This window comes from Sus scrofa, chromosome 4 (assembly GCF_054392235.1).
Source record: "Sus scrofa isolate SSC_HxYL_T2T_F1_AM1 chromosome 4, Sscrofa_HxYL_maternal_Yorkshire_Landrace_v2.0, whole genome shotgun sequence".
NCBI lineage: Eukaryota > Metazoa > Chordata > Mammalia > Artiodactyla > Suidae > Sus > Sus scrofa.
The window spans coordinates 99,411,975-99,428,857 of NC_139386.1; the positions used below are offsets into that span (position 1 = coordinate 99,411,975).

Here is a 16,883-nt window from a genome sequence, read left to right on the forward strand (position 1 = left end):
TAGGAATAAATGAATGGAAGACCGGCAGAAGGGAGGAGGTTAATTCCCCTTACTTAGCACTACTGTTAAAAGTAGTGGGTTAATTCTTGGGCGACATGTTTTCTTAAATAGCCACAGTTTACAATTATTTTCTCAAAGGTTAGTGCTGTAACTACCTGTATAAGAATACTTGAAATCCCCTCATCCAGGCCACACCCTGGACCAATTATGTCGACTTCCTTGGGAAAGACTCAGGCATCAGCACTTCTAAAGCCACCCAGACGATTCCAATGCTCAAAGTGAGAACCACTGAAAACACCCCTAAACCAGTGTGTGGAGTGAACAGGCCATAGGTGTGCCCGAGCCTTAGGCTGGGCAGGAAGTGAAGTGCACTAGCAGCCTCTGGCTGACAGGCCCCTCTCATTACCCTTGTATGCTCTTCAAAAATCAGAGCTATCTTAGCAGCATCCATGACCATAGAAAACAGTTCATTTGTTTTGATGAGATGATGTTGTCCCTAGATAACCTCTTAGGCCTGTAGTTAGAAACGTATTTCAGTAGCTGTTTGACAGCAAAGTCTGCTTAAAGTAGATTAAAAACCAGTTACCTGAGGTTGAAATAAACCTCATTATCTGCAAAGAGCTGAGCTTCATTATCTCACCGAAGGGCATGTAATTAGAACCACGATAGTGAATGGGATGGAGGGGGGAGAAAAACCTTTATAATTAGACAATTAGATTATAAAAACTTCCTCTTTAATCAAGGCTTGTAACATGGAACAGATTTCTTGAATAAAATGGAAAGCTTCCAATACATTGAAACATAAATCACCATACACACAACACCTGGCGGGGAAAAAAAACGAAACAGCAAGTTTACACAATCCTTGTAACAGCCATGGTCTTATTCTCAGATGCTTCCTCCATCTGCCTAGTGTATTCTGGATACAGAGTTTACATTGGTTTGCAACCCAAAGAGTACTCATCCGGCTGGGCCGTGGTCCTGTTGGCTCTGCTTAAGGAGCAAAGCAGTCATCAGCACAGTCAAACAGTGTATAGAACATTCTTTAAATATCAAAGTGAGAAACAAGAAGGCAACACAATAATGTCATCAGAAAAACGTTAGCAAGTGAGGACAGCTGCGTAAAGCTTGAGGCTGAAAAAAATGGCTCCCCAGCTTCATTTCTTTGGCTTCTTGGGCAGTGGCCGCCGGAACAACAAGATATGAGGTTCTGAAAAAGTGAGTGAAATCTAAGAGACAAGCTCATATGATCCTATGCACAACCTATAGTGTCATCTGCTCCTACTTCCCAGCTATCACCCACTCAGATCTTTGTAACTAAATTAAGACTTAAGCATGTGACCTAAGATGCAGACCCAGAGGCCAGGCCTGTGTACCAAGTACAAAATTATTAACATCGTTTCTCTTGCTATGTTTGTACAGCCCCAGGGTGTCCTTTATTAGTTTTGCCTGGCAGTTTGGTGTCTGGTGTTTTATCAAGAAGTGTACTTTTCCTTGGGTTTATCTGGAACACTTCCAAAAATTCACTTTCCGATGGAGAGTGAAGCAGGGGCCATAACTTCTACCAGGGTATATGTGGCCTGAAAAAGAGAGCACCCTCTGACTGAACTAGATTAAAGATTTTTTTCAGTGACAGGTTGGGTCTGAACTTCCCAGATACGTTCTTATTTTTGGTCACTTCTGTTTTTCTAGATAGCTGGTGGGGTAACGCAGTAAACCACCCCCACCTTCCCCTTATTTCTCTGGGCCATGTGATCTTATCATTCCTTTATTCCCACAGGCCTACATGATTGCTTTCTGCCAGTGCACTGACCTGGTTCATGGATCATATAGTGGACCCATCCCTGACTCTGCTGAACGCCAAGGTTCCTCCATTCAGATTCAGACATCAAATGGGTTTTAGGGACCAGCTTGGCTATGTCCTTGGGCAACATGACGTGCCTGTAACAGAAACATGGGAAGGCGGGGAATTGGTTTCATTACCGGGTACACTGTCAGACGAGTGCCTGCATTTACAACCAAGAGAGGAAAGGAAAGAAAAACCGGTTCCTAATGGCAGGGAGTTTGTATAATCTCACTGTGGGGCAGAGGCAGCTAGAAAATAAAGGCCACGTTACGTAAATTCTTACAAAAGGATATTAAAAAGTACAAATTAATGGATAACACCAGTGAAGGAGCACCTAAATTCCAGGCACTGCCTCAGCCTTCTCGGAGATTACAGTCTTCTAGTTGATTACCCTAGAACAATATAATGGGAGCCCCACAACACACACAGTGTTAATAATTAAAGGCAGTTTTGCACAGGGTTGGTAAGGAAGGGAGGGACATGATTTCATGGACAGGAAAGGCCTATCAGGGAGTACTGTATAGAAAAGCCAATACAGGAGTTTCCACTGTGGCTCAGGGAAAATGATTCTGACTAGTGTCCATGAGGACGCAGTTTCAATGCCTGGCCTCGCTCTGTGGGTTAAGGATCTGGTGTTGCCGTGAGCTGTTGTGTAGGCAGCAGATGCTGCGGCGTGGGCTGGTGGCTACAGCTCTGATTCAACCCCTAGCCTGGGAACCTCTATATGCTGCTAGTGCAGCCCTAAAAAGCCAAAAAAAAAAAAAAAAAAAAAAAAAGCAGCCAGCACAAAGGCAGAAATGTAAATGTCTTCTCCTTTAATTTTACTTTCCTAACTCTGAAGGGATGTGCCATGAGATTTCTTTTGGGAAACTGCATGCTTTCCTAATCAAGCATAAGTCCCTTTCATGGCAAAGAAGTTACTATTCTGATTTGGATTGGGCTGACCCAGACAGACTTTAGCATGTTCAATGAAAATGTACCGAATGCTCTCTCTGTGCTAACAGATTTTTTTTTTCTCCAAAGAGACATTTTTTTTTTTTCTTTTTAGAGCCTCACTTGTGGCCTATGAAAGCTGCCACATCCACAGCAACTCAGGATCAGAGCAGCGTCTGGGACCTAAACCACAGCTCATGGCAATGCCAGATCCTTAACCCACTGCGCGATGCCAGGGATTGAACCTGCATCCTCATGGATACTAGTCAGGTTCATGACCGCTGAACCACAACGGGAACCCCAAAGAGTCCATTCTAGTCTAAATATTTGAAAATAGCTTACATCCTAATAAGTCCCTGGAGTAAAGACTGGCTTCCATACCCATTTAGACAAAAAAAAATCCCAATAGCCCCAAAAAACAAATAAAAAAAGCAACACATAATAAAACCTCTTCTCTTAAACCAGGTATCACTGCCAAGTCTTACATATTCCAGGGGAGGAAACTAGTGATGTTCCCCTAGCCCTTATAAATTATAAGCACCTAATTTTAGTTAGCCTCCTTTAGATGGAGAGGAAAACAGGTGAGGAAAAGAAAGTTAATTAGGTCCAAACAGGGCTCGGGGTCTTTTCCCAACCATGTGGCATACATATAGTTATGTATTTGTTGGCACACTCCAAGTTCTCCAGAGGGCCCAGAGCCCTGCACTAGGCTGCAGAAGAAATACAAAACAACCAAGCTTCCAGGTGTTTTAAGTATTACAATTAACACAGATTGGTGGAATGCCAACATTTGCAGAACTCCTTTTCTTCCCTAATTTTCTAATCTAGAATTATGGTTAGGATTTATCAAATGCAAACTCTGGAGCGACTCACTTTCTTCGCTGTGCTTGGCAAGTCCTACTGCTCCCATCACAGCCTGTACAAAGTTCTATCATGCCAAGTACCACCTTCTGAGTATTTCCACAGACTTAAAAAAGTTTTGGTGAAAGCAGGCACCATGGCTTATCCCTGCACTTTAGCACAACATCTGAAACCTATAAGCTGTTTCCCAAGTAGATGCCCTTCAAATATTTGAAGGTCATCTATTAGGTCCGTATTAAGTCTTTACTCAATGCTTCTGGCCAGTTTTATTCCACTCCTGATCTTCAAAGCCCCCTTCCTATAAAACAAGCCAGACAACCACGCTCCTTTTCCAAGAATTAATGAACACCACTCAGGCTCTCTCAGAACTCCCCTCACTTTGAAGAGGCGAGGAAAATTCGAGCTTCTCCCGACCCCAGAGGCTCTGTGGTGTTGCGGTGATACAAGCAGTCTCAAGAAGTCAAGTTCAATCTGCTGAGCAAATTGGAGAGAATGATCCAGAAACCCTCAAGAGTGGGGATGGTCAGCACTCTAACCACGCCCACCTACGCCTCCTCCCCACGGGAGAGCTTACTACAAATTCACTACCACTTTTAGGCTTTTTTGAGCGACCCCCTACCCTTAGCGCATGCGCCTTACGCTCAAAGCGCACACCCATTCCCGTTAACCTCTTGCGCATGCGCCGACTCTATACCTTCGGTCCCTGTTACTAATTCCTCGTGCCCACACTTGTCAAAGCTCACCACCTCGATACTGCCCCCGCGCCGGCACTAACCGGTACTCGAACTCCTCGTCGTCGTATTTGTCCGAATAGTAAATTTGTTTGTGCGACATGATCGCTCTGCCAGAGGACCGTCAACACCGCACCGCCAACCTCCAAACAACTCCCAGCAGCACGCGCTCCCACCCTCTTTGGCCTCGCTTTCAAACACGCCGCCCGCGCTTCCTATTGGTCCGCCTGGCGGAAGGCGGGACAACTCCACTTCCAAGCCTTCGATTGGCTTAGATTTGCTTCTCTTCAGGTCCTTATTGGAGTGCACTGCTTAAGTTTCTAAAGAAAAACGTAGGGCAAAAATAGGCCTCTTATAGGCTATCACTGCCCTGTGAGCGTTCTCGCGCATCATTGGCTGATTTGGGAAAGTGGGACGGGTGAAGGAGGGACGATGAGGTAGAGGGTCAGGGGTTAGTAAGGCCGGAAGTGAGTGCAATAAAGTTTCTCCAGGGAGGCCGGGCCCGGGGAGAAAGTTGGAGCGGCGACCTAAGGAGGCAGTGGCGTGATCCGGAACCAAATCGACCCGCGGTGCGGTGCGGAGACCCCATGAAGCCCTGGTGAGTTGGGACCTTTTTTTTTCTCCTTAGGCGAACCTCCCCTCCACCCCGGAACCCCTCTCCCGGGACCCTACTTCCGGTCTTCATTTATAAGTCCCGCCCCCTGCGACCCCCTCCCCGGAAGTCCCACCTCCCAACTTCAGGGGGCTCCCTGAACCCCGACTTATTTTCCGTTTATTGTCCCCGACCCCACCCCGTCGCCCAGCTTTCCTGGAAGTCCCACCCCTAGACATGCTTCCAAGCCTTACTCCTAGAAACCCAACGTTAAGTCTTTCCAATTACCCGAAACCCCGCCTCGCGACGATTCTCCGCTAACTCCTGTCTGTCAAAAAGCCTATCTCCCCAAAGGGCAAAGCCCTGCCCCTCAAAGATCTGCTTGAATTCGTGAAGCCACTCCTCTCTAGGGTTTCCGCCCCTCTAGAAGCTCCGCCCCTTCCCTAATCCACGTCTGATCGCCCAGAAGCCTGGCCTCCTGGAAATCTCTGATGCACGCGTCCTAAGGGACCACGCCCCCTCAAGATCTTTATCCCTGTAGGTCCCAGGTCATCGCCTGGGGAGCTTTGTCTTCAGCCCCTGGAACGTCACCTGCTTACATTTCCCTGTTCTTTTTCTCTTTGGGGCCTCTAGCTCAATTTTCCTGAGCTCTCATGCTCCACCGGGTAGGAAGGCAAAAGTTCACATCTCTGGTTCTGAGAAGTAAGAGATTAGAGGCAGCCCTTGTCCTTATCCCCTTACAAGGGTGGACCTACTTGTAGGGGGCTGGACTTGGGGTTTGGCACGAGAGCGGGAGGGAGACTTGCTCATAGACTCCCAACCCCACTCCCTGAGTTTCCCTTCCCAGGACCGACTCCACCCCAGAAACAGCTGTTTGTCTCATACCTGTCCATCGTCGTCGTCGTGGTCATCGTCGGGAGCTGGGTAGGGCCATGGATTTGTTGATGTGCGACATGTGGGTGTGACAGAAGCGCAAATTTTCTATCACCAGAAAGTGGCTTGCAGTGGGTTAGGGAACAGTGTCCTTTTTGCTCTTTGATTTTTTTTTTTTTTTTTTTTAAGGGCCTCCTCAGGCCGCAGCATTTCTCTGGCTCTTCCCTTCCCCCTAACCAGAGTTCTAGTCTGGGCATTCCTCTTTCCCGCTTGCCCAGCCTTCCCTTCTGGAAACATTCCTGAGGCTTTCGCCATTTCCTGCTACTTTCCGCCGCTCTTGCCTCCTCCTCCCTACTGGGCTGAGGCGCCACACGCAGCTTCTTCCCCACACCCAGAGGCCAGGACTCTCAGTAGCAATCTCTTTTCTTCCTACGTAAATTTAAAGAGCCCTGCTTCCTCTCTTTTGTCTGACGATGCCCACACCTGTTGGTCATCCACGACCTCTGGATCCTGCAGGCAGCCACCAAATGCCTGCCTCTGAAGATGAGCACATCCTGGTGTGTGTTTGTGTGTGTGGAAGGTGTGAGGCTCCGGCAGCATACTTTCTTCATTCTCTCTAGGCCTGGGAGCTGAGGCCTTAGGAAAGAGAGCCATAGAGTTTCTTCCCAGGAGTGGCAAATGGAGTGGCAAAGCTCTCCTCCGTTGTGGACCAAGAGGAGGTGATAAGCACAGTGTCTGACACGTTCGAAGTGCTGGTGCTGTTGATCACTATAATCCTATGATTATTTGCTGTCTTTTTATCCTGGGAGATAAATTTAAGGATAGATATTCCGAGGCCAGCCTGGGGGGCTATATATATCTTTCACTCTTTATTTCTTGGTCACTTTCCAGCTGCCTCCATGGCCCCCTCGAGCAGAGCTGGCGTGAAGCTGTGGGTGGAAGGAATGGGTTTGAGACTGTTTCCTGTGTCCAGCCTCAGTCCTCCTTTTCCTGGCACTCCTTTCCCCTTGGCACAGATTGGTCTTCTGCCTACCCTATCCCTTCGTGGCCTGTAGCCCCCGTCCCCCTCCTCTTGGAGAACTGTTTCACTCTCCCCTCCCCAGCCAGACGCTGCCCCTGGCGGGGTGGGGCCTCGGGCTCTGTGGTGGATACCTGTACTCTCTAGGGTCCCTACGGCCAGAGGAGGGGTAGGAGCTTACCTGCAGGTCCAGGGCACTGACGTTAGTGTCAGTGCCCTGGCAGCCCCCACCCCTCCTACCCTTGATAACTTGCTTGGCTGCGGAAAGTGGTGGGGGGCTGCAGAAGGGTGCCTGGCATGAGTTGCTGCTCCTTGGCATGGTAGACGCCATGCAGAGAACAAGCCTCCACCAGCCTGTCGTCTGCTCCGGCTCCTGCCTGGTGGCTCCCTGATGCAACACCCATCATGATGATGAAGTAAGGGACTTCATTCCCTTACTTCACCAGCTCTGCCCTTCCCCTTGGCCCCTCTCTGCATCCACCGGGACCATGTCCTTCCTTTTCCCATTTCTGTAGCTCCCTCCCCGGCTGTTGCAGCGGAGGATGCTAATGACCGAGACTAGGGGGTGCTGGGGGATGAGGGAATCTGAGTGTTCGACCAGGACAGGAAGGGAAATGCTGAGCTCAGGGATCCCCTCCCTTTCCCACCCCCAGCTGCCTCTGTTTCCTCCCTCATTCCCCACTCCCCCCACCAGCTTCCTGCTCCCTTTGACCTGCCCATGTCCGGTTTGGATTGATCCAGACCTCCTCTTATCGCCCTCCTTTCCTTCTCACCCCTCCATCCTTCCCTTCCAATCCCACTCTACTCCTCCCTAGATTACATGTTGTTTGTACGGGGTGGGCCGGGGTGGGGGCGGGGGGGGGGGGACGGGGGTGGGGCGGGCGGTGGGGGCACGGTGCACTCTGCCCCGAAAGAGTTCTAGGTTGGGGCGGTGTTGGGGGCTCAGCCCCTCAGAGCCTGTGAGTCAGCACTGTCCACGGGATTGGTCTCTCCCCTTTGCTCCCCGCCCCTGGGGAGGAGCCAGGCAGCTCTAGGTCCAGCCTGTTCTCCTCTCAGCCAGAGAAGAGGCTCCACGCTGGGCAGAGATGGGGCCTGGAACTGTCTGGGTCTGAGCCGCGGGAGCCAGAGCCACTTGTCCCTCTCCCTCCCCAGGACCCTTGAGACCCCTGGGCCACAGAGGTCCGATCAGGCTAAGGGCCTGGGGATGCCCCCTGCCTGGCCCCCTTGCCCTGACTGGCAGGGGGGCCAGGCTGGGCAGCAGCCTCCCTCTCACTCCAGCCATGGATCTCCTGCCCCCCAAGCCCAAGTACAACCCACTTCGGAATGAGTCTCTGTCATCGCTGGAGGAGGGGGCTTCAGGGTCCACTCCACCAGAGGAGCTGCCTTCCCCGTCAGCCTCGTCCCTGGGGCCCATGCTGCCACCTCTGCCAGGGGACGACAGCCCCACCACCCTGTGCTCCTTCTTCCCCCGGATGAGCAACCTGAAGCTGGCCAACCCAGCTGGGGGGCGCCCAGGGCCGAAGGGGGAGCCAGGAAGGGCAGCCGAGGATGGGGAGGGGACCGTCGGGGCAGCTGTACCCGACTCGGGCCCCCTACCCTTCCTCCAGGACATGAACAAGCTGAGTGGAGGCGGCGGGCGCAGGACTCGGGTGGAAGGGGGCCAGCTGGGGGGCGAGGAGTGGACCCGCCACGGGAGCTTCGTCAATAAGCCCACGCGGGGCTGGCTGCATCCCAACGACAAAGTCATGGGACCCGGGGTTTCCTACTTGGTTCGGGTGAGTGAGCGTCCTCCCTCCCTGACCCCTTCAGTTCCTCTGCTCATGAGTCTCTCTTTTTCGCCCCTTCTTTTCCCCAGCAACTCCCTTGGTTTCCGTGTCCTGTTTCTTAAGCCTTTTGTGCGCCTTCTCTGATTCTGTAGCCCCTTCTCTTCCAGCTCTGTCTGGGTCCCCTTGGGTCCTGCGACTCCCCCACCCCTACCCCCAGCCTGCCATGCTCAGCACAAAGCCCAGGACAGGCCCTTAGTAAGTGTTGGAATGAGTGGCTCTTGAGTGACTCCCCTCCAGTCTGCTCCCCCTTTCTGGAGTTGTCACTCCATCCCAGCCAGGGCCTGTCGCTCCCCTCCAAATTCCCTCCCCCCACCCCCCACTGTGCAGGAGGTCCTCCTAGCTCGCCCTTCTCTCCTCACCCCCTATTGTCCTGCACTCTGTGGGATGGAGCCACGGGCAGCGGGGCAGAACTTCATCTCTTCTTCCCTGAGGGACCACGTAGGGCAGAGTCCTACGGCCCTTTGTGAAGAGGCTGGAGGGGGGCGGCTGACTCTCCTCCTCGCATCCCTCCCCTCAGTACATGGGCTGTGTGGAGGTCCTGCAGTCGATGCGCGCCCTGGACTTCAACACCCGGACTCAGGTCACCAGGTTCGTGGGGAGGCGGGGCCGAGAGCGCAGGGCTCCTGGCATTCAGGCCGGGAGGGGGTCGCTTGGTGGTGGTGGCTAGTGCTGGCTTGTCTTTGGGTGGGGAAGGCGATTTAGAGACAGGTAGGAGAGTCAGTCTAAGTCTCAATGAAAAGAGACAACTCTGACCCGGCTCCTTCTACGTTTCCAGCCTGGGGAGTTGTGGGGGAGGTGGCAGAGGCAGCTGGCAGCTGGAGCTTGAGTGGAAAATGGGGGTAGATGGAAGGTTGCTGCCCGCCGCTGCCGCCGCCACCACCGCCGCCACCACCACTGCCGCCACCACCACCACCACCACCACCACCGCCTTTGGGAAGGGGCTGGGACATTTGGTAGCTGGAAGGGGGTGGGGCCAGACCCACTGAGGCCCTAACCCAATCAGCCAGGAAGCGGCCTCTCAGTGTCATCAAATATTAAAGGCCCTTAATTCAATCCACCACGACAAAGAGCCTGGAGTGCCCCTGGAGTCTGGCCTGGCCTTCCCCTCCCCCAGCCCTGTGGCAGCCCCAGCCGAGTGGGAGGCAGGCTCTGGGTCTGAGTACCCCTCTTTCCCCAGGGAGGCCATCAGTCTGGTGTGTGAGGCTGTGCCGGGTGCGAAGGGGGCGACAAGGAGGAGAAAGGTACCTGGGGTCCACGGCACGGGGGATGCTGCCGGGAGATGCGGAGGAGCAGGGGCAAGGCTAGTGTGGCGCGTGTGGGGAGAAGGGCAGGAGTGCGGGCGGTTTCCTGGTGTGGGATCTCCCAGCTTCTGAGACCTGGGGCCCTTCCCCAGCCCTGTGGCCGCCCACTCAGCTCCATCCTGGGGAGGAGTAACCTGAAATTTGCTGGAATGCCAATCACTCTCACCGTCTCCACCAGCAGCCTCAACCTCATGGCCGCAGACTGCAAACAGGTTGGTGGGGTGGAGTCAGGGTCAGGGCGGGGGGTGAGGGCGTGCAGAAACACCGATGGGAAGGCTCAGTGGGAACCTGGCCACGAGGGCAAGAACTTAGCAGAGAAGCCTTGGGCGCAGCAGAGCTGTAGGGAAGGTGTAGATTAGGAGGACATGGGTTGAGAAGCCAAAGGGACGCTGGGGTCCCGGGCCAGTGGTGGGGGGTGCCCAGTGGACCCTCAGGCTGCCTGACACCCGTCCTTCCCTTCCTTCTCCATCCTCTGCCCTAACCCTCAGATCATCGCCAACCACCATATGCAATCCATCTCGTTTGCGTCCGGCGGGGACCCGGTGAGTCGGGGAGTGCACCAAGGTGGTGGGAGAGGAGAGAGGGGCTTGGGATGGGGGGGGGGAAAACTGGCTAGAGAGGTGAGTGTGCTAGGACCGAGGCAATAGCTGCTTAGGGCCGGGTTTGAGGGGTCAGGACTGAGGTGGGGCTCTACCGTTGAGCTAACTGGCCTCTTCTGATTCTGTCTACCCCAGGACACAGCCGAATATGTCGCCTATGTTGCCAAAGACCCGGTGAATCAGAGAGGTGAGGCGTGGTGGGGAGCGCTGGGTGGGGCCGGCTGTCAGAGAGACAGGTGAGCAGGACCCGGGAGCTCAGCAGGGGCTCCTGCTGCGGAGAATGAGGGCGAGGGCCCCGTCTGTGCGTGCCCCCCGCCTTCCCCCCGAGTTCCCTGACAGCCTCTGCTGTGCCCCCAGCCTGCCACATCCTGGAGTGTCCCGAAGGGCTTGCTCAGGACGTCATCAGCACCATTGGCCAGGCCTTTGAGTTGCGCTTCAAACAATACCTCAGGAACCCGCCCAAGCTGGTCACCCCTCATGACAGGTGAGCAGGCGAGCGGTGGGGGGGGGCAGCTCTCGGGCTGGGACCGGAATTGGAAAAGTAGGTCTGCTCTTCCCACGCTTGAGCTCAGAGAGGAGCAGGGAAGGAAATAACCTGTGAGCCCCTGCTTCCCACTTCCTGCTATTCTTACGTTTCCTGAGGCCATGGGGAAGGCCTTTCGAGGCCCTGCCTGCTGCCAGGCCAGCTCTTCCTCTCGGGTGCCCGTGCTGGAGCTGTAGTCCAGGGCCGCCCGCTCCAGCTCTTCCTGGCTGGATGGGCTTTCCTAGTCCCAGCCATCTCTTTCTGGCCTGTCCCTCTCTCTTGCCCATTTCTCCATATTTAGTGCCTTCTTGCCCCTAGAAGCCATCAAGAATTTGGGCGAGGGAGCATGGCTCTTTCCTGAGATCCTTACCTCTCCCACTTCAGACCAGCAGTGTTGAGAATTTAGGGGAGGTTAAAATATTCCAGAGGGAGATTCTGTTGTGGCTCAGCGGTAACAAACCCGACTAGTATCCATGAGGATTCAGGTTCAGTCCCTGGCCTCTGTCTCTGGGTTAAGGATCCGGCGTTGCCGTGAGCTGCGGGGTAGGTCATGGCTTGGATCTGGCATTGCTATGGCTGTGGTGTAGACCGGCAGCTCCAGGTGCAATTTGACCCCTAGCTTGGGAACCTCCATATGCTGTAGGTGGAGCACCCCAAATAGTGGTGCTGCTTCCCCTCCCTCTTGGGAGACAGCATAACGATCGAGGGCATGCCTCTAAAGTCAAATTTGAACTTATGTCTCTCAGATTCACCACTTTTTATTTTATTTTTTAATTTTTTAAATTATTTATTTATTTAGTCTTTTGAGGGCCACACCTGTGGCATATGGAGGTTCCCAGGCTAGGGGTAGCATCAGAGCTGTAGCTGCCGGCCTGCGCCACAACCACAGCAACACTGGATCCTTAGCCCGCTGATCGAGGGCAGGGATCAAACCTGCATCCTCATGGATACTAGTCGGGTTCGTTCCCACTGAGCCACGACAGGAACTCCTTCACCACTTTTTTTTTGTTTGTTTGTTTGTTTTAGGGCCACACCCATGGCAGATGGAGGTTCCCAGGCTAGGGGTCTCATTGGAGCTGTTGCTGCCAGCCTACGGCCACAGCCACAGCATCGCAGGATCCGAGCCTCGTCTGTGACCTATACCACAGCTCACGGCAACACCGGATCCTTAACCGACTAAGCGAGGCCAGGGGTCGAACCGGCAACCTCATGGTTCCTAGTCGGGTTCGTTTCCACTGCACCACGACAGGAACTCCCTTCACCAATTTTTAGTTGGGAGACCAGGGTAAATCTTTTCACCCCCGACCCTCCCTCATTTTCCTCATCTACAAAATCGGAGAAGGAAATGAAACCTACCTTCTAGGGTTGCCAGGAGGAGGACATGATTCCATATATAAAACACCCCACGTCAAGCCTGCCCCTCAGGGATTGCGCAGTCCATGGCCGCTGTTCTCTTCTCCCTCCGTCCTCCCTCCCACGTGCCTCTCTCCTTCCTGTCCCTCCCAGGATGGCTGGCTTCGATGGCTCAGCTTGGGATGAGGAGGAGGAAGAGCCGCCTGACCATCAGTACTATAATGACTTTCCGGGGAAGGAGCCCCCTCTTGGGGGGGTAGTGGACATGAGGCTTCGGGAAGGAGTGCCCCCAGGGGCTGCTCGACCCACTCCCCCCAGCGCCCAGACCCCCAGCCACCTGGGAGCCACACTGGTGAGTTGCTTGGGGGGGAAGTGGGCTGGGCCCAGGACGGGAGTGGCTGGTTAGGGCCTCTGGCCTCACCTGATTTTTTGTCCCTTCAGCCTGTGGGGCAGCCTCCTGGGGGCGACCCAGAAGCCCGCAAACAGATGCTGCCGCCTCCACCCTGCCCAGGTAGGAAGGGGGCTGAGAGGGGCAGAGCCGGGGTGTGCGAAGCAGGGCGGGGGTCGCTGTAAAGCCTCCCTTTCTTCAGCAGGCAGAGAGCTCTTTGATGATCCCTCTTATGTCAACGTCCAGAACCTAGACAAGGCCCGGCAAGCAGGGGCCGGGGCCGGGCCCCCCAATCCTACTATCAATGGCAGTGCACCCCGAGACCTCTTTGACATGAGTAAGTGCGCCTCTGTCTTTCCTGCACCTGCCTCTTCCCGCTGGGTTCCTCTTCTTCTTTTTTTTTTTTTTTTTTTTTTTTTTTTGTCTTTTTGCCATTTCTTGGGCCACTCCTATGGCATATGGAGGTTCCCAGGCTAGGGGTGGAATCGGAGCTGTAGCTGCCAGCCTACGCCAGAGCTACAACACCAGATCCAAGCCGCGTCTGTAACGTATACCACAGCTGACGGCAATGCCAGATCCTTAACCCACTGAGCAAGGCCAGGGATCGAACCCGCAACCTCATGGTTCCTAGTCGGATTCGTTAACCACTGAGCCATGACGGGAATTCCTGGGTTCCTCTTCTTTTCCTGCTTATCTGCTCTTTCCTTCCTGGCTTCCCCTCCCTGAAGGTCTGGGCCCTGGGCATGTGTCGTGCCAGCCCCCCTCCTAGCCCTCTCTCTGCACCCCCAGAGCCCTTCGAAGATGCCCTTCGGGTGCCTCCACCTCCCCAGTCGGTGGCCATGGCCGAGCAGCTCCGAGGGGAGCCCTGGTTCCACGGGAAGCTGAGCCGGCGCGAGGCCGAGGCACTGCTGCAGCTCAACGGGGACTTCCTGGTGCGGGAAAGCACGACCACACCTGGCCAGTACGTGCTGACCGGCTTGCAGAGTGGGCAGCCCAAGCACCTGCTCCTGGTGGACCCTGAGGGTGTGGTGAGTGTGGCAGAGGCATGGGTGGCGTGGCAGGAAGGACGGTGCAGCACCCTCCCGGGCAGCCCTGTTCTTGCCCTCACTGCTTCCTAGACTTGGCCCGACGGGCACCTCTGTCTGGGCCTCTCAGGTGCCTGGCCTCCCCTCTGTGGTGGCTCGGGGTTCTTTCCCTTCTCACATCCCTGAACCTAAGCTGCGTTCCCTTTAATCCTGGCCAGTCCCCAGCCCTTATGCCCATGAGAGCTAGAAGGTGCTCATTTCACCTGAGCCTCTCTTTTAAAAACATTTTTTAAATTGAAGTATAGTTGTTAGTTTCAGGTGTATAGCAAAGGGCTTTGGTTTTATACATATGTATATATATATATTTTTTTCAGATTCTTTTCCCTTATAGGTTATTACAAATTACTGAGTATAGTTCCCTGTGCTACACAGTAGGTCCTTGTTGGTTATCTATTATATATATTGCAGTGTATATTTATGAATCCCAAACTCCTAATTTATCCCTCCCCCTTTGCCCTTTGGTAACCTTGAATTTGTTTTCTATGTCGGTGGGTCTATTTCTGTTTTGTACATAAGTTCATTTCTATTTCTTTATTTTAGATTTTACATATAAGCGATATCATATGATACTATATTTTTCTGTCAGGCTTACTTCACTCAGGATGATATTTTTTTTTTTTTTTGGTCTTTTTGGGGCTGTACCCACAGCATATGGAAGTTTCCAGGCTAGGAGTTGCATCAGAGCTGTAGCTGCCAGCCTACACCACAGCAACGCCAGATCCGAACTGCATCTAAGACCTACACCACAGCTCATAGCAACGCCAGATCCTTAACCCACTGAGCGAGGCCAGGCATCGAACCCGCAACCTCATGGTTCCTAGTCGTATTTGTTAACCACTGAGCCACAACGGGAACTCCAGCTTCCCGATTTCTGGGCTGATGTCCCCTCTGCCTTTTCCCAATTCACCTATCTACTGCTCAATGCCATGGCTAGCTCCAGTTTCTTTTTCTAGGGAGGCCTCAGTCATCACGACTGACAGTCCTCCCTCTCCTGCCATCTTTTTCTCCTTCCTCACCTCTCTTGAATATTTCAGTTTGCTCAGTCTTGGGGACTGAGGTTGTATTTGACTCTTTGCCTGAATTGGCCCTCTCCCTTCCCACTTGCCAGGTTCGGACAAAGGATCACCGCTTTGAGAGTGTCAGTCACCTCATCAGCTACCACATGGACAATCACTTGCCCATCATCTCTGCGGGCAGCGAACTGTGTCTCCAGCAACCTGTGGAGAGGAAACTGTGATCTGTCCCAGTGCTCTCTCCCAGAAGATGCCCTGCGACTCCTACCACCCTGTTCCCTCTCAGGACCTCACTTGGGAGTGTTCTGTGGGCTTGGCCCTGCATAGGGCTGGGGGTAGTGTGGACAGTGGGTTCAGCATCCAGCTGAGGGAGAGGGTTTGAGTCAGGAGCCAGGGGTAGAGTCCTGCTTCTCCCCAAACCTCACCAAAGTATTAATGTACAGAGCGGCCCCCTTCCCTGGGCCTTTCCTGTGCCAACTTGATACCCCCTTCCCCAAGGTGGGTACTGGAGGCCTAGGCAGTGTGCCTCCTTGTGCTGGAACATGTCCTGTGGTGATTGGCCCAGTGGCGACATCACCCTTCCAGGGAACGGGGAATGAATCACACCTTTAGTCCACCCCTGGGCTCAGGGTACCCCAGACCCCTCTCACACCACCCTCTTTCCGAGCATTTAAACTTTGTGCCTTTGACCATCTGCTAGGTCTGAAGATATTTTATGCAAAGAGCTCTTGGGCCCCTGAAGTCAAGGACACGGGTGCTGACACCTTGGCTTCTGGGACCCGGTCCTCTCCTTGCTCAGCACCCTCTCCAGTTCAGGTTGGACGAAGAGAGGCAGGAGTGGCAACTGTCCCCTCTCCCCGGGGATATGCCACCCTTAGAGACTGCCTCAGAGCCCCCCTCTTGGCCAGTGGGGAGATGGACCCCTCCCTTGCTCAGTGCCTCCTGGCCAGGACCCCTGGCCCCAGGGGTCTGTATATAAACATTTCGTACACCCACCCCTCCCATGTTGCATGCATGTTATATCTACAGCCAAAGTATAGCCCTTCTTCCTGTAGCCTCTGCCCTGCCTCCCCCTGCTGGGGGGATAGGGGTGATGACTGAACTATCCATTCTCCCAGGTGGATTTTTGTGGAGGTGGGAACAGGGGCCTTGAGACTCTAAAGCAGTAGACAATCCCCAAATATCATTGGTAGATTTGGAACTGCATTTATTTTTTATTTTATTCGCCTATGTTTTAGGGCTGTAGATTTACTTTCCTCATTTGTTTTCCATAGCTTCTTCTTGAGCACAAAATGATAATAATCGGTAGCGTTTCTACATCACCTCTTTGACTCTTCAAAGCCCTTTTACAACTCCTGACCTTTTCCTCACCCCAGCTTGTGAAGCAGTTGGGACCGGCAGCAGCCTCTCTTCCACCGGAGAGAACTGAGTCTGAGTGTGAACTAGGACTAGAGAAACTTGGGCCTCCCACCACCAGGCCAGGAGGCACAAGTTGGGCTGAATTAGTGCTAGTTTCCCACGGGGGTCGTGGGGACTTTCAACCCGCAGTTTCGGAGTCCCTTGTCCAAGCCGGGCCCTGCCGCAAAGACAGAGAAGCCGGTCCTGCTCTGTCCTTAGGTCCCGTGGATAAGGGAGAAGCACTGTCTAAATCCTCGCCTCCTCTTTTATAAATTGTTTTTTTTTTTTTTTTTCTTTTTGTTTGGATGTCTTCACGGGTCTCACTTATACCAAAGGGGAAGAATCTTCATTAAAATCCATATTTCTTCTATCTCGGCCTCTTGGTCTCTGCCGCTGCCAATTGTCGGCTGTGGGCCCCTCGGGGCAGTAGGAGGTGGGAGGCCGCGGCCACCTCGGTGCGCTGTGTGGCTGGGCCCACCTGGCCTTGGTGGGCTCGGGCTCCAGTGAGCGCATGGGGGTTCGGAGAGAAGGGGCGGTGGGACC

The 16,883-nt window shown here is 53.6% G+C and overlaps 2 protein-coding genes across 17 annotated transcripts; one reads left to right on the top strand and one right to left on the bottom strand.

The window, feature by feature from the left end:
• Positions 1–712: 712 nt before the first annotated feature.
• Positions 713–4,526, bottom strand: CKS1B (CDC28 protein kinase regulatory subunit 1B). Its single transcript, NM_001243542.1, has 3 exons — positions 4,416–4,526; positions 1,814–1,941; positions 713–1,210 (listed from the first exon to the last, which is right to left on the bottom strand). The coding sequence occupies exons 1-3, from the start codon at positions 4,472–4,474 to the stop codon at positions 1,158–1,160; spliced, it is 240 nt and encodes a 79-aa protein (NP_001230471.1). The 5' UTR covers positions 4,475–4,526; the 3' UTR covers positions 713–1,157.
• Positions 4,527–4,810: 284 nt separating this feature from the next.
• SHC1 (SHC adaptor protein 1) lies at positions 4,811–16,710 on the top strand. Of its 16 annotated transcripts, none has more exons than XM_005663338.4 (14): positions 4,811–4,969; positions 5,811–5,887; positions 8,462–8,629; positions 9,198–9,268; positions 9,858–9,921; positions 10,074–10,193; positions 10,470–10,523; positions 10,716–10,767; positions 10,938–11,064; positions 12,610–12,808; positions 12,898–12,967; positions 13,047–13,181; positions 13,634–13,872; positions 15,038–16,710. In XM_005663338.4, exons 3-14 carry the CDS (start codon positions 8,465–8,467, stop codon positions 15,164–15,166), a joined length of 1,425 nt encoding a protein of 474 aa, XP_005663395.1. In that variant the 5' UTR covers positions 4,811–4,969; positions 5,811–5,887; positions 8,462–8,464; the 3' UTR covers positions 15,167–16,710. The 16 variants fall into 16 exon arrangements, with proteins under 16 accessions (XP_005663395.1, XP_020945403.1, XP_084878963.1 ...); XM_021089744.2 differs by having other exon boundaries at positions 13,050–13,181; XM_085022831.1 differs by lacking the exon at positions 4,811–4,969 and adding an exon at positions 5,115–5,665.
• The last annotated feature ends 173 nt before the right edge of the window (positions 16,711–16,883 follow it).

Coding starts and splice junctions, on each gene's coding strand:
- CKS1B (NM_001243542.1), bottom strand. CDS start 4,474: ATGTCGCACAAACAAATTTACTATTCGGACAAATACGACGACGAGGAG. Junction 1,942..4,415: donor GACGAGGAGTTCGAGTACCG/GTTAGTGCCGGC, acceptor TTTCTGTTACAG/GCACGTCATGTTGCCCAAGG. Junction 1,211..1,813: donor CTATATGATCCATGAACCAG/GTCAGTGCACTG, acceptor TCACTTTTTCAG/AACCTCATATCTTGTTGTTC.
- SHC1 (XM_005663337.4), top strand. CDS start 8,135: ATGGATCTCCTGCCCCCCAAGCCCAAGTACAACCCACTTCGGAATGAG. Junction 8,630..9,197: donor GGGTTTCCTACTTGGTTCGG/GTGAGTGAGCGT, acceptor CCCTCCCCTCAG/TACATGGGCTGTGTGGAGGT. Junction 13,182..13,633: donor CCGAGACCTCTTTGACATGA/GTAAGTGCGCCT, acceptor CTGCACCCCCAG/AGCCCTTCGAAGATGCCCTT.